The sequence below is a fragment of the Euprymna scolopes genome, unplaced genomic scaffold (genome assembly GCF_053919585.1).
Source record: "Euprymna scolopes isolate OS-2025 unplaced genomic scaffold, ASM5391958v1 sca223, whole genome shotgun sequence".
Taxonomy (NCBI): Eukaryota; Metazoa; Mollusca; class Cephalopoda; order Sepiida; family Sepiolidae; genus Euprymna; species Euprymna scolopes.
In genome coordinates this window covers 1-14336 of record NW_027633240.1, presented here as the reverse complement: position 1 = coordinate 14336, position 14336 = coordinate 1, and the positions used below count along the sequence as shown (strand labels likewise).

The 14336-nt window shown below is 36.8% G+C and overlaps 7 protein-coding genes and 1 pseudogene across 7 annotated transcripts; 3 read left to right on the top strand and 5 right to left on the bottom strand.

The window, feature by feature from the left end:
- Position 1: 1 nt before the first annotated feature.
- On the bottom strand, positions 2-1375 carry LOC145273937 (trk system potassium uptake protein TrkA-like). The gene has a single exon (XM_080127185.1). It carries the CDS (start codon positions 1373-1375, stop codon positions 2-4), a length of 1374 nt encoding a protein of 457 aa, XP_079983311.1.
- Positions 1376-2045: 670 nt separating this feature from the next.
- On the bottom strand, positions 2046-3362 carry LOC145273936 (3-phosphoshikimate 1-carboxyvinyltransferase-like). Its single transcript, XM_080127184.1, has one exon. The coding sequence runs from the start codon at positions 3360-3362 to the stop codon at positions 2046-2048; it is 1317 nt and encodes a 438-aa protein (XP_079983310.1).
- A 48-nt stretch (positions 3363-3410) lies between these two features.
- Positions 3411-3938, bottom strand: LOC145273935 (phosphoribosylglycinamide formyltransferase-like). Its single transcript, XM_080127183.1, has one exon. The coding sequence runs from the start codon at positions 3936-3938 to the stop codon at positions 3411-3413; it is 528 nt and encodes a 175-aa protein (XP_079983309.1).
- A 119-nt stretch (positions 3939-4057) lies between these two features.
- LOC145273934 (phosphoribosylformylglycinamidine cyclo-ligase-like) lies at positions 4058-5398 on the bottom strand. The gene has a single exon (XM_080127182.1). It carries the CDS (start codon positions 5396-5398, stop codon positions 4058-4060), a length of 1341 nt encoding a protein of 446 aa, XP_079983308.1.
- Positions 5399-7500: 2102 nt separating this feature from the next.
- Positions 7501-8448, bottom strand: LOC145273933 (endoribonuclease LACTB2-like). Its single transcript, XM_080127181.1, has one exon. The coding sequence runs from the start codon at positions 8446-8448 to the stop codon at positions 7501-7503; it is 948 nt and encodes a 315-aa protein (XP_079983307.1).
- Positions 8449-9728: 1280 nt separating this feature from the next.
- Positions 9729-10644, top strand: LOC145273932 (glutamyl-Q tRNA(Asp) synthetase-like). The gene is given in 2 exon segments (XM_080127180.1): positions 9729-10424; positions 10426-10644. Coding segments are annotated over 2 exon segments (915 nt in total).
- A 1206-nt stretch (positions 10645-11850) lies between these two features.
- LOC145273930 (DNA topoisomerase 4 subunit A pseudogene) lies at positions 11851-12750 on the top strand (annotated as a pseudogene).
- Positions 12751-13393: 643 nt separating this feature from the next.
- On the top strand, positions 13394-14077 carry LOC145273929 (UDP-N-acetylmuramate--L-alanine ligase-like; the record flags this gene model as incomplete). The annotated part of the gene is made up of 1 exon (XM_080127179.1): positions 13394-14077. A coding segment is annotated over exon 1 (684 nt), but the record flags the coding sequence as incomplete, so codon positions are not given.
- Between the last annotated feature and the right edge of the window lie 259 nt (positions 14078-14336).

Below are 14336 nucleotides of genomic sequence, written 5' to 3'. Positions count from 1 at the left end.
ATTAGATTGTGCCAAACACTTTTTTCACTTTCTTAATTAATTTTCGGTTAATAACAAACACAATGACATGGTCATTAACTTCGCAAACAATATGTCGATGGGCAATAATACAATTGGTTTTATCACGAATAATGGCACCGACATTGATACCTTCTCCAAGTGGAAGTTCGTCTAATCGTTTTCCTATGGCTGGTGATTTTTTAGGAATGATCAATTCCAGTACTTCAGCAACGCCTTTGCGTAAGGGATAGACATTAGCTGTTCCACTGCGAACATATGATAAAATGCTGCTGATGGTTATCTGGTCAGGAGAAATTGCCACATCAATCTGACTGTCTTCCAATAATGATACATATTCAGGACGATTGACTAAGGTCATGACCTTTTTAGTATTAAACGATTTTGCTAGCATGCTACTAAGAATATTACATTCATCAGAGTCTGTTACGGCAATAAAAGTATCTGCTTCATTAATATGTTCATCCAATAATAATTTTGGATTAGTTGCATCTCCATATAAGGCTATTGTTTTAGAAGATAGAAATGGGTTGATAGCTTCTAGGCGATATTTGTCTTTTTCGATAAGTTTTACCGAATAGGATTTTTTTTCTAAATCTTGTGCTAGACGGAATCCTATTATTCCTCCACCTGCGATAATTATCTTTTTATAAGGCTCTTCAGTTCGTCTGAGTTCACACATCATGTGTTTAATGTGTTTAGTTTCAGCAATGAAAAATATTTCATCATTTTCTTTTATTACCACATTCCCATCAGTAGGAATACTTTTATTTTTGCGATAAATGGCAACGATTCTGGTATCAATTCCTTCGGGTAAATGATGTGTAATTTCCAGTATTTTTTTGCCAACTAGCAAGCCACCTGTGCGGGTTTTTACTACAATTAGACGGAGTAGACCATTGGCAAAAGGTAAGGATTGCAGAGCACCAGGAGTTTCTAGTAGGCGATCGATATAGCGTGTGACCAAGCGTTGTGGACTAATAAAACTATCGATGGTATTGTTACCATGGCTATCGGTGTCCAACATTTCTCGGTAATCCCAATATTCTTGAGAGCGTACACGACAAATTTTAGTAGCATTAGAGTTAATTTTATTAGCAATTTTGCAGGCAAGAATATTCATCTCATCCGTTCTTGAGACGGCAATCATCAGGTCACATTTGTCACACCCTGCATCTAATAGGGTTTTAGGGTATGAGGCTTCTCCCCAAACGGTTTGTACGTCAATACGGTTGAGTAAGGAATCTAGTCTCTCACGATTATTATCAACAACCGTAATATTATTTTCTTCTTCTTGGTTTAAATGCTCTGCGAGTACAGAACCCACTCGTCCTGCACCAAGAATGATAATGTTCATGATTGAATAATTTGTATGATATATTTGACTGTTTCATCAAGAGTTCGTTTACTATTATCAACAACTATGGCATTTTCAGGGATTTTTAAAGGAGCAAATTCTCTTTCTTTATCCTGCTTATCACGTTTTTTTAGGGCATCTAGCACCTCTTCATAGTTGACATTTTGGTCATTATTTATGAGTTGTTGGTAGCGTCGTTGTGCTCGTATGTTTACATCTGCAGTAAGAAATATTTTGAATTGGGCATGAGGAAATACAACAGAACCCATATCTCTTCCATCTGCAACCAAGCCCGGTGGTTGGGCAAAATTTCTTTGTAATTTCAAAATAGATTGTCGAATACTTGCAATTTGAGAAATTCTAGAGGTTAGTAAGCTAATTTTATCGGTACGAATATAGGGGGTAATATCATGTTGTTGGTGATAGACATGAGAGTGATGAAAAGTAAAATCAGCACAATTTGATTGAACAAAGTTTGATAGCTCTGTTTCGTTAGATAGATAATGTTGATAATCTTTTTGTTTATTCATTAGCCATGCAATAGCTCGATAAATACTACCACTATCTAATAAATTCCATTGTAATGTTTGTGCAATCAATGAGGAGGTAGCTCCCTTTCCTGAGCCACTTGGACCATCAATGGTTAAAATTGGAACAGAATCACTCACTCTTATTTCAGTGTAATATTCATGCCTGCTTGTTGCATGAGTAGATGAAAATTAGGAAAAGAACTCTCAACTGTTTCAACGTTATTTAAGGTTAAATTGCCCGTTTGTGTGGCCATTGCCGCAACGGATAATGACATGGCAATGCGGTGGTCATCATGACTATACAACGCTTCATTTGGAGTTTTCAGCTTCCCACCAGTAATATCTATACCATCATCATATTCGGTAACTTTGATATTCATTTTTTCTAAAGCTTCTGCCATGACATGGATTCGGTCACTCTCCTTTTTACGTAACTCTTCTGCATTGCGGAGCTTAGTTTTTCCCTTGGCACAAGCTGCTGCAACAAATAATATGGGAAATTCATCAATAGCGAGAGCCACATACTCTGGACTAATAGTAATGCCCTTTAGGGGGGAATGGCGTACTCGAATGTCTGCAATGGCTTCACTGCCACTTTGTAGTCTATTTTCAATGGTAATGTCTGCATTCATTTGTTTGAGTAAGTGAATAATGCCATCACGAGTTGGGTTTAATCCTACTCGTTTAAGGGTAATGTCAGATCCTGGAATAATACTTGCGGCAACAATAAAAAATGCGGCTGAAGAAATATCACTTGGAACCTGTATATCGTGAGCAATAAGTTCTCTACCTCCTACTATGGTCACTTCTTTTCCATTTATACGAATATCCGCACCAAAGTCTCTTAACATCAACTCGGTATGATTACGGCTTTTTGATGGTTCATCAATGGTTGTACGAATTTTTGAAAATAATGAGGCAATTAATATACTGGACTTAATTTGGGCACTAGCAACGGGCAGAGAATAATTAAAGTCCTCAATAGTATCTTGCTGATCTCGTGATTCTATGATAATTGGGGCAGTACCATCTGGGGAGGTTTTGACGATAAACCCCATGCTACATAACGGATCAGCAACACGTTTCATTGGACGTTTTGATAGGGAATCATCACCGTGTAACTCTACAGGAATATTTAAACCTGCAAAAAGACCGCTGAGTAAACGCATAGATGTACCTGAGTTGCCAAGATAGATTGGTTCACGTGGCTGACGGAATTCCTGTGTACCGTGTACAAGCATGGTGCCGTCAGTACTTTCTTCCACATGTACACCAATGGCACGCATTGCTGCAAGGGTACATAATACATCAGAGCTTCTTAATATTCCATTGATTAAACTATTTCCTTTGGCAATGGAGGCAAACATTAAGGCTCGATGCGAAATAGATTTATCACCAGGAACGGTAATTTCTCCTTGCAATGTTCCACCAGATTCAATAATATATTTATGACTCATATATAACTACAGTAATAATATTGCTTAATAACTTATAAAAGGATATTCCTATAAATTATAATCCTCTAACACATTAAAAATTACATCTTTATACAGTTGATGCTCTTTAGGTAGAAGGCGTTCGGCTAAGCTGTAAGCAGTATCATTAACTTCAACATCTATTTTGCATTGATCAATAATTTTTCCAGCATCCATTTCTTCATTGACCCAGTGTACAGTAGCTCCTACTTGTCTTTCATTATCATCAAGTGCTCTTTGATGGGTGTTTAGTCCTGGGTATTTGGGCAGTAGTGAGGGATGTATATTAAGAACGTGAGGATAGTGTTGAATAAAATCAGCAGAAAGTAGTTGCATAAATCCTGCCAAGAGAATTAGGTGTATGTGGTAGTTTTTAAGATGGCACATGATTTTTTGTTCAAAATCAGTTTTGTTGGCGTACTTAGAGCGTTCCACAACATGTGTAGGTAAGCCAAACTCTTGAGCTTTAGTAATTCCTTTTGCTTGATAATTATCTACGATGATGCAACAAAGATTAGCTTTTGGGTGCGTCTGTAGTGCTTCTACTAACGCTACCATATTACTGCCTCGCCCAGAGATAAAAATAGAGATATTAATTTTTTTATTCACGTTAAGCTTAGTATAGGCTGTAATTTTTTAAAAATTTGTTATGGTAAATGTTGATAAATAAAAATTTACTATAAAATAGTGCATTGATCAGATGAGGATTCTAGCGTTTTAACAACGCCAATTTTTATAGCATTTAGTGATTGTAACTGTTTTAATGCTAGGGGGAGATGTTCAGGTGAGAGAATGACTACCATACCAATACCCATGTTAAACACGCGCCACATTTCTTGATCATTAATATTGCCTTGTTGTTGTAGCCATGAGAAAATGGCAGGAACTTCCCAGTGTGAACTATCTATCTCCACGGTTACATTATCAGGTAGCACACGAGGGATATTCTCAATTAAACCTCCTCCGGTGATATGAGCAAGTCCTTTAATCGCTTTTGTAGGTAATTTTTGTTTTAATTTGAGAATATCTTTAACGTAAATTTTTGTTGGTGTTAATAACCATTTGGCTAATGTTTTGTTGCCAATCATTTGATCCAAATCAGCTTGTTGCTGATTAATCACTGCTCTGACAAGAGAATAGCCATTAGAATGAATACCACTTGATGGTAATCCTATGACTACATCATCTGCTTGTATGGTGCTTCCATCAATCACTTCATCTTTTTCTACCATTCCGACACTAAAACCAGCAAGATCATAGTCTTCAGGTTGATAAATTCCGGGCATTTCTGCTGTTTCACCTCCGATTAATGAGCATCCAGCCATTTCACAACCCTTACAAATTCCAGCTATGACCTCGCTTGCTACACAGTTGTTTAGTTTAGAAGTGGCATAATAGTCAAGAAAAAACAGGGGTTCGGCACCGCATACGATTAAGTCATTGACACACATAGCAACCAAATCAATGCCTATGTTATCATGCTGTTGTAACAAGGTAGCAAGCTTGAGTTTGGTACCTACTCCATCTGTTGCAGCAACAAGCAGGGGAGAGTGATAGTTTTTAGGTATTGCAAAAGCCCCACTAAATCCTCCTAAGGAAGTAATTGTTTCTTTGCGGTAGGTATTTTTAACCAAAGTTTTGATTTTATCAACAAAGGCATTTCCTTCATCAATACTTACGCCACTACTGGCATAACTGAGACTTTTTTTAGGTGAGGAGAGGGGACTTTCTAGAGAGTTTGAATGACTATCTGTTTTTACCAAGGAGATAGCATCAAAAAACTCTTGGCTATGTTGAGCATCATTAATACAAAGGGAGATATTTTCTTCTCGTATTAATTGTTGGATTGCTTGATCATCATTTGCTGAAATAGATAGATTTTGTACCTTATCAAGACCAATTAGATCATTTTGTTTATGGTTAAATATGGTAAAAATTTTTTTTACGCTTTCGATTTGATTAGCACGTCTAACCAAAGTATGCTCGGCTTGACTATCTCCAAAAATTAAAATATTCATACTATAATTATAAACATAGGGGAGCGTTTTACGTTTGTCTAAAGAACGATTAAATATTTGATGATGAATAGATACAGCAAACCATCTTACTATATCGACGGCAATGTTTTTCTTGCCGTGAGTAGTGAAGAGCATAAAAGGTATACTCGGTATTTTTTTTCTAAACTTTTTGAAAATCAATTCAGTGCAGTAATTTCCAGTATCACATGGGAAGAGATTCATACTGAGCATCCTAACTCCATTGATTTACCTTTTCGTTATCTACAAAAAGCTACTCCTAATTTGATTATTGCTAAAGTAGAAGATGAGGCGTTTAAGTTGGCAAAACATTATGTAGAATCAGGGATATTTGCCTCTGAGGATTTCATATCTGCGATGAATATTGCCATTGCTTCACTTCATGGTTGTGATGCTTTTATTAGTTGGGATTATAAAGGTATTGTCAATTATATTTGTCAGAGTCAAATTACAGGTATTAATCGACTATTGGGTAAAAATAGTATAGATTTATATACGCCTGCAATGGTCTAGTTTAAAATCTTTGCATAAAATGGATAAGTTTCATGAATGAATCAAGGGCACCTGAAAATCCGATTGTTCTTTTGCAAAAAGAAATTCGTAAAAAAATTTTAAAAAGTCAGCTTTTGTCGTGTAGCTGTGCAGAAGATTATCACAAGGTTTTTCTCTTATATCAACAACTCAATCAAGATTTGATGCGAAAATTGGCTGGTTAGCTAAGAAGTAAACGTATCTATTGGTTTACTAGGCTTTATGAAAAACCAAGGTGTGTGCTGTTTGCATTGCAAACTATTTCTTTTTTCTTAAGGTATCAATTAGGTGGATAAGATCTCTGCTGTCTTGTTTTCTAGGTATTCCATACATGGCATAACGAACTTTTCCACTCTTATCTACAATTAAGGTACTTGGAAATGTGCGTAAATTCATTGATTTAATAAGGGTAGGGTCACCTTCTAATAAAGGAAAGGTGATTTGATAACGTTTGATTAATTTTTTTAGTTGAGTTTTGGTTCCATCAAAATAAATTGAGAGTAATTGAAAATCCTCTTCTTTTATTTTTTCATAAAGTTCCTGCTGTTGTTGTAATTGATAACGGCATCCTGCACACCAATATGGCCAAATAGAGATAAATAATACTTTTCCACGCATTTTAGCAGTATCCCAAGGTTTTTTATTTATATCATTAAGGGCAATGCTAGCTAGTGGTTTAGGTTTTAAAATTGGTGTGATATTTAGAGGGGAATCAACTTTAGGTAATGCTATGAAATGAGGGAGTTTATCGTGAGCTTCAATGCTCTTAATATCTTTTCTACTGCCGCTAATTGCTCGTATTAATAGGGGAGCTAATTTTTTATCACGTGTCTTATCTTCAATCTCTTCTGAGAATCTTCTAAAATAAAATCTATCGCGTACATTATCAAGAATGTAGGTTTTGACTGGTGCACCGCCTTTTTCTAGTTGTTTGATTAATTCAGATAAATAGAAATAATCTTTTGAAAACCGAGATTGTATGATAACAACAGGTTTATTTGTGGCATAAGTAATTGGTAAATAGTCTGGACTAATTCCAACAGGAGGGTTACCATAAGTTAAATCTGGATTAATTAATATTGCTCCGCTAAGGGACACATTCTTTTTAGGATTGTTTTTTTGCCAAGCACGTATACCTCTTAATACCAATTGAGCTCCTCTTTCTCCACTCATTATCCAAATTCGTTTTTTTGCAGAGTGTTGGATAACTTGATCAATTAATCTTGAAACTTGAGTAGGTGGTATTTGACCAATTGTGTTGATAGAAGGGACTAAATAATTAGCAGCAAACATATCAACATACCACACTTCTACCCCATACCGTTGAATTTTAGAGGCAATAATAGGGTAGTTATTTTGTGAACCATATTGTGAAGGAAGCCAAATAATTAAATCATCACCATTACCATTATAAACAAGTGCTTGTATCAGGCGATCGCCGATTCTAACACTCACATCAACACTGCTTCTAGCTAGGGAAGTTGTCGCATATAAAGAAAATAGCAGGCTTAGTAATAAGCTGAGTGTACGGGCATATTTAGAAAACATATCGATTATTTTATTAATTGTTTATTGATCCAATAACGCAGACCTGAAATGTTTAGCATCGCTTCATTTCTAACGGCAGTTTTAATGATGCTCAATGCATTGGGGTTATCCTTTTTCCAACTATTGGGAAGTTGTTGCAGACAAATGTCTGTCCAATTGTTACATAAGTCTTCATTATCTGAAGTATGATTCTTTTGTATAAGTTGGGTTGTTTTTGTAATTAAATCACTCAATGTATCAACCGCTTGATTGACATCAGGGACAACTCCATAATGCGTTAGGCAAACAATTTTTGCCTGCATATCTTGAATTCTATGTAGTGATTTAATCATTTCTTCTGGGTGAAATTGGCTTGGCGGTGTAGTGGGTAAGTAAATCGTTTGATCAATATTTTCTCGCTGGATAGATAATCCTAAGGCATCCCCAGCAATGACCACATCATCTTCGGGGCAATAAAAAGCATGATGATGCCAAGCATGTCCAGGGGTATAAATGGCTTGTATCTTTTTGCTTGTAAAAGAGAGGGTTTCATTATCATCAAGAACTTGACAACGGCTTGCTTCTAAAGGAACAAGGTTGCCATAGACTCGATCATAGAAATCATTGCCATAGACTGTTCGTACGCCTTTTTCTAGATTAGTTGGTTCAATCAGATGTCGAATGGTGTCTTTTTGCCCATAAACTGTTGCATTGGGTAGATGATTAAGTAATGTTCCTGCACCGCCTGCATGATCAAGATGGGCATGAGTCAGAAATAAGGCTTTGATTTGTTGAGGAGTAAAGCCAAGTTTTTTAATTTGTTCTAGTAGAGGAGCAATTGAATTGTTTATGCCACAATCAAACATGAGTAAAGAATCTCCATCTGCTAAGAGATAGGAGGCTGTTCCTTGAGTGGTTAAATACTCAGTATCTAAGCACCAAAAATTTTCAAGAATTTTTTTTGCTTTTGGCATGAACAATATGTGGATGCTACATTAACAGATTTAAAGGGAAGTCCTTAACTGTTTAATTAACTTATCTAATGGGATACCACCAATATATGAATGCTGAAGGTAACGTACATAACGTTTAAAAAATCGGCACTCACATAAATAATTATAATGGTGCTTACCCTGTTTGGGGTGATTTTACATTTCTAGAAAACTAGTGGTTACTAGTTATGTTTTATATGCTAGGGTAATAAGTTTGATTAATTCAATGAATTTTTTTGTTCAACTTATCAGGTTTATATAAAGCAGTGTTAATTAGTTGTTTTATGCTTGTTGAAAAGTGTTAAACTGCCCATAATTGTTATTTTTTGCTTTGCAGTCTTCTCTTATGTTAGCATCAATTCCACACAAATCTCCTTTCCCAAAGCCTTGGAAGATATCCCAATCTTGGTAGGTTTGGCTTTCTCGCCATTTATAGGCAAGTGAAAGCATGGAATAGTGTGCCAGCTTTTCTTTATTCTTAATATATCGGCATACTAAACCTGAACCATATACCCCAACTTGATAGCCAGAGCCTGCAAAAAATTGATTAATGATTTTAAAATAGTTCAAAATATAGTGTTCAATATCTTCTCTAGTGGCATCATAATCCACTGCAAAGTAGATGGCACTTCCATGTTTTTGTTTAATGGTTGTTGAGGCTAATGATAGGGCGTGTTGAGCATTTTTACGGGCATGCTCAGCAGTAAAATCTTGTGGGGATTGATTGATGTTCTGATACACGAGTACAGCAGACAGTCCATTAGCAAAAATTACTTGGCATTCTTCATGGCTAATCATTTTATGGCTAGGGTGTGAAGAGTAGTATCGAACAACAAAATCAATAGCATTCTCATGTAAGCAAGGCAGTGCTGAGATAACGGATTTTGGAAAAGTAATGCCACGTTGTGCTAAAGACTGATCTTTTTTTTCATAAGCACAAGCTAGAAGTGGCGTGGTAGTTAGAGCTAAAAGAAGCTCTCGGCGAGTAAGTTTAGAAAGTTGTTGAGATTTCATGTTGATTGGTATGTAATTTAACTACGCAATGTCTATATGAGTGTACTGAGTATACTTATATTTAAGATGTTAGTTATACTCATATACTCACCGTAAGGGAAAATAAAGTTGTATCACTTTCTTTTTTCTTTTATCTCTTTCATAGGAGTAGGTTTCGCATTTTTGTTTTTCCCATATAAAACATATAAAATTAGCTAAATCTTATCATAGAGCTTTGTGAAAAAGCAAAATAAAAATCTTAAATGTAAATGTGTGTTTTCATGCTATATCAGTATAAAAAAATCAATTATCGAGGACGTTTTGCACCATCACCGACTGGTGGATTGCACATGGGTTCATTGGTGAGTGCCTGTGCTAGTTTTTTGGATGCAAAAGCATCTCAGGGAGAGTGGTTAATTCGTATGGAAGATATTGATCCACCTCGTGAACAGGCTGGAGCAACTGAGGAGATTCTGAGAGCTTTAGAGGCGCACCACTTATCAACATGCTCTGAAATCATCTTTCAGAGCAAGAGAAGTCATCGTTATATTTCTGCGATTAAGCAGTTATGGCAGCAAGGGGATGTGTATAGTTGTAGGTGTAGCAGTAAGCAAATCAAGGTATTGCGAAAAGAGTGTTTGTATTGCCCTTGTCGTGACCAATCCATTATTGAGTGCATGGGTGAATGGCATGAAAATATATTGGATGAGTTGGACCAGTTAGGTGGGGCATTACGTTTGCGTGTGGATGAGCTTGCAGAGAGTCAAATCGTATTTGAAGATAGGCACTACGGCGTTATTTCCAAAAATGTCGCTAAAGAGGTAGGGGATTTTATTATTCGGCGAAGCGATGGATTATTTGCCTATCAATTAGCCGTGGTGGTGGATGATGCTTGGCAAGGTATTACTGATGTGGTGCGCGGAGCTGATTTGCTTGATGTTACTCCACGGCAGATTTTTTTACAAAAAAAAGTTAGGCTTACCAACGCCTCGCTACCGTCATGTTCCATTAGTGTACGATGAACAAGGTAATAAACTCAGCAAACAACATTTTGCTCCTGTTTTGGATAATGCTTTGGCATTAGATAATTTGCGTGTTGCTTGTCGCTATTTAAACATTAAGCTAGAAGACCCACAGAGCATTGAAGATTTACTTAGCCAAGCAGTGGATGCGTGGGTGAAATGATTATTTTTTGGCTATATGAGTTTGTATTAGTTTAGACATAGTTTTAAGTGTGATAGGATGAGTCGATATCTTCTATATGGAGCAGATAGAATCAGTTTGATGTACTCAAATAATAATCTCAATTTCTTTTCTCAGTGAAAACATGGGATAATTATTATCAAAATATACAATATGTAATGGTTAAATCTATATGTAAATTAGTACTATTTATCTAATGTTTAATTTAGACAACAATTCTGATCAACTTCCTATTCAAGATTTCGCTGAGCAGGCGTATTTAAATTATGCGATGTATGTGATTTTAGATCGTGCGTTGCCAAGTGTGGCAGATGGTTTAAAGCCTGTGCAGCGTCGCATTGTTTATGCCATGTCTGAATTAGGATTGAAGCATACCGCAAAGTTTAAAAAATCTGCTCGTACGGTGGGTGATGTCTTAGGTAAGTTTCATCCGCATGGAGACAGTGCTTGTTATGAAGCGATGGTGCTTATGGCACAAGATTTTTCTTATCGCTATCCATTAGTGGAAGGACAAGGGAACTGGGGTGCTCCGGATGATCCAAAATCTTTTGCAGCCATGCGTTACACAGAGGCACGTTTATCGCCTTATTCCTTGCTTTTATTAAGTGAGTTGAATCAGGGGACAGTCGATTGGGTACCAAATTTTGATGGTACTTTATACGAGCCTGAAAAATTGCCAGCAAAGGTGCCAAATATTTTGCTTAATGGAGGCAGTGGTATTGCGGTGGGTATGGCAACGGATATTCCCCCGCATAATATGCGTGAAGTGATTAGCGTATGTGAATTATTATTGAGTAACCCAAAGGCTGGTTTTGAGGAAATTGCTGAGTTGTTGCCTGCACCAGATTTGCCAACAGGTGGGGAAATTATTAGTAGTAAGGAGGAGTTGCAAAAAATCTATACGGGTGGATTAGGGCAGTATCGTGTGCGTGCTAAATATGTAGAGGAGAAAGGGCAATTAGTGATTACTGAGTTGCCGTATCAAGTGTCTTCCAGTCGTATATTGGAGCAGATAGGCAAGCAAATGCGTGATAAAAAACTGCCATGGTTAGAGGATGTGAGGGATGAGTCTGATCATCAAAACTCAGTGCGTTGGTGTTGATTCCACGTTCCAATCGCATTGATAAGCAGGCATTGATGTCGCATATTTTTGCCACTACTGATTTGGAGAGAAGTTACCGTGTGAACATGAATGTGATTGGCTTAGATGGGCGTCCGCAAGTGAAAAATATTCGTGAATTATTGCTTGAGTGGTTAGTATTTCGCCGTGAAACTGTCCGCAAGCGTTTGCAATGTCGTTTGGATAAAATTGTGGATCGCTTGCATGTATTAGAAGGGTTGTTGATTGCCTATCTTAATTTGGATGAGGTGATTGCAGTTATTCGTCATTCAGATGAACCCAAGCATGAATTGGTTGCACGTTTTACTATCTCTGAGCGTCAGGCAGAGGCAATTTTAGAGATACGTTTGCGTCAATTAGCCAAGCTTGAGCAAATTAAGATTGAAAAAGAACAGAAGGAGTTGTCTAAGGAGCGTGGTGAGATTGAATCTTTATTAGGATCTGAGACTAAGCTGAAAAACTTGATTTGTCGTGAATTGAAAGAAATTGCTACAGAAGATGGAGATGATCGCCGTAGTGAAATTGTGGAGCGTGAACGAGCACAAGCAATTGATGAGGATTTACTTACTCCTTCTGAGGTGGTAACGGTGGTACTTTCTAAACAGGGATGGATTCGCACAGCAAAAGGTTGGGTAGACGGTAGCACATTGAGTTATCGTGGTACAGATAAATTGCTTGTACAGGCAACAGGGAAAAATAATCTGCCTTTGGTATTGATTGATAAAATGGGCAAGAGTTATACGGCGAATATTCGTGATTTGCCTAGTGCACGTGGGCATGGCGAACCACTTTCTAGTGTTGTCAATGTTGGTGATAGCACGAAATTTCGAGATGTACTAATTGATAAGATTGAGAGTTCGTATTTAGTATGTTGTGATGACGGATATGGATTTGCTGTACCCTATGAAGCATTATTAAGTCGCACCAAAAATGGCAAGAATGTAGTAAATATCGCAGAGGGGCGCTAAATTATTGCCTTTGCAGAAGCTCGATGATAAGGCATGGGTAATTTGTGTATCCAATCTAGGAAAGTTATTGGTTTTTTCTTGTGATCAATTGCCCAAATTAAATCGTGGTAGAGGGAATAAATTAATGGGAATTCAGGTGAAAAATGGCGAAAAATTATTACACATGATAACAATGGGCGAGAATGAGACAATCATATTATGGAGTGGAAAAAGAAAAACCTATCTTCGTTATAAGGATATAGAGAATATTATTTCTGATAGAGGTAAGCGAGGTAGTAACTTGCCTAGAGGTTTTGCCAATGTTAGTCGCTTAGAACGTGAGGAAAAAGAATAAAGAACAAAGAACAAATACGTTTTTCATGATATGGTATTTCCTTTAACAAAACAAGATGATAATTGGCAATTGTCTAGATTAAGACATGAAGTGATGATGTAATCGTAGAGTTGTTTTGGCAAAACCCATTAATCAAGGTCGTGATTGAGACGAATAAGGCAATTAGTGAGAAAGAGTGCAGTGATTTACAGGAAATTTATCAGGAAATCAGTCAATTATTAGGTCAAAAAAGAGCGAAAAGTTTATTAAATAATTGGCATGAAGTTAGTTATAGAAGAGTGATGGGATAGATTATAAGGTTATTTCAAAATGAAGCATATTACAAAAAATATTCACATGGTTGGTATTGGTGGTGTTGGTATGTCTGGCATTGCTCAAATGCTTCATCATATTGGTTATAAAGTTTCAGGGTCTGATATTGCTTATTCAAAGTCTTTGGGTAAGTTGGAAAAAATGGGGATCAAGATTTTTATTGGACATAGTGAAGAAGCGGTTAAAGAATCTGATGTGCTTGTTTATTCTTCTGCTATTGATGAGGAGAATATTGAAATGGTTACTGCACGGGAAAGACGTATACCAATTATTAGTCGTGCGGCTATGTTGGGTGAATTGATGCGTTTTCGTAAAGGTATTGCCATTGCCGGCACTCATGGAAAGACAACAACAACCAGTTTAGTGTCTCTGACATTAATTGAAGCTGGATTACAGCCAACCTATGTAATTGGGGGAATTCTTAATTCAACCTCCTCAAATGCAGAGCTTGGTCAGGGAGAGTATATTGTTGTTGAAGCAGATGAGAGTGATGCATCATTTTTACAATTATTGCCCGTTCTTTCAGTGGTGACCAATATTGATTTGGATCACATGTCTACCTATCAGGATGATCCCGATAAATTACAGCAAACATTTATTGATTTTATTCATAATTTGCCATTTTATGGGACATGTGTGATGTGTATTGATGATCTAGGGGTACAGAAAATTTTGCCAAAGGTGACCCGTCGGGTAGTAACATATGGTTTTAGTGAAGAAGCAGATTATCAAATAATAAGCTATCACCAAGAGGGTATACGTGGGCGGTTTAGTGTTTTACATAAAAAAACACAGAATCAGCAAGATTGGGAAATTAATATGCCCGGGCAACATAATGCATTAAATTCTCTTGCCTGCATTATTATGGCTGGAGAATTAGATATAGATATTATTTCAACGCAAAAGATATTAAGTGAGTTTGATGGAGTTGGGCGACGAT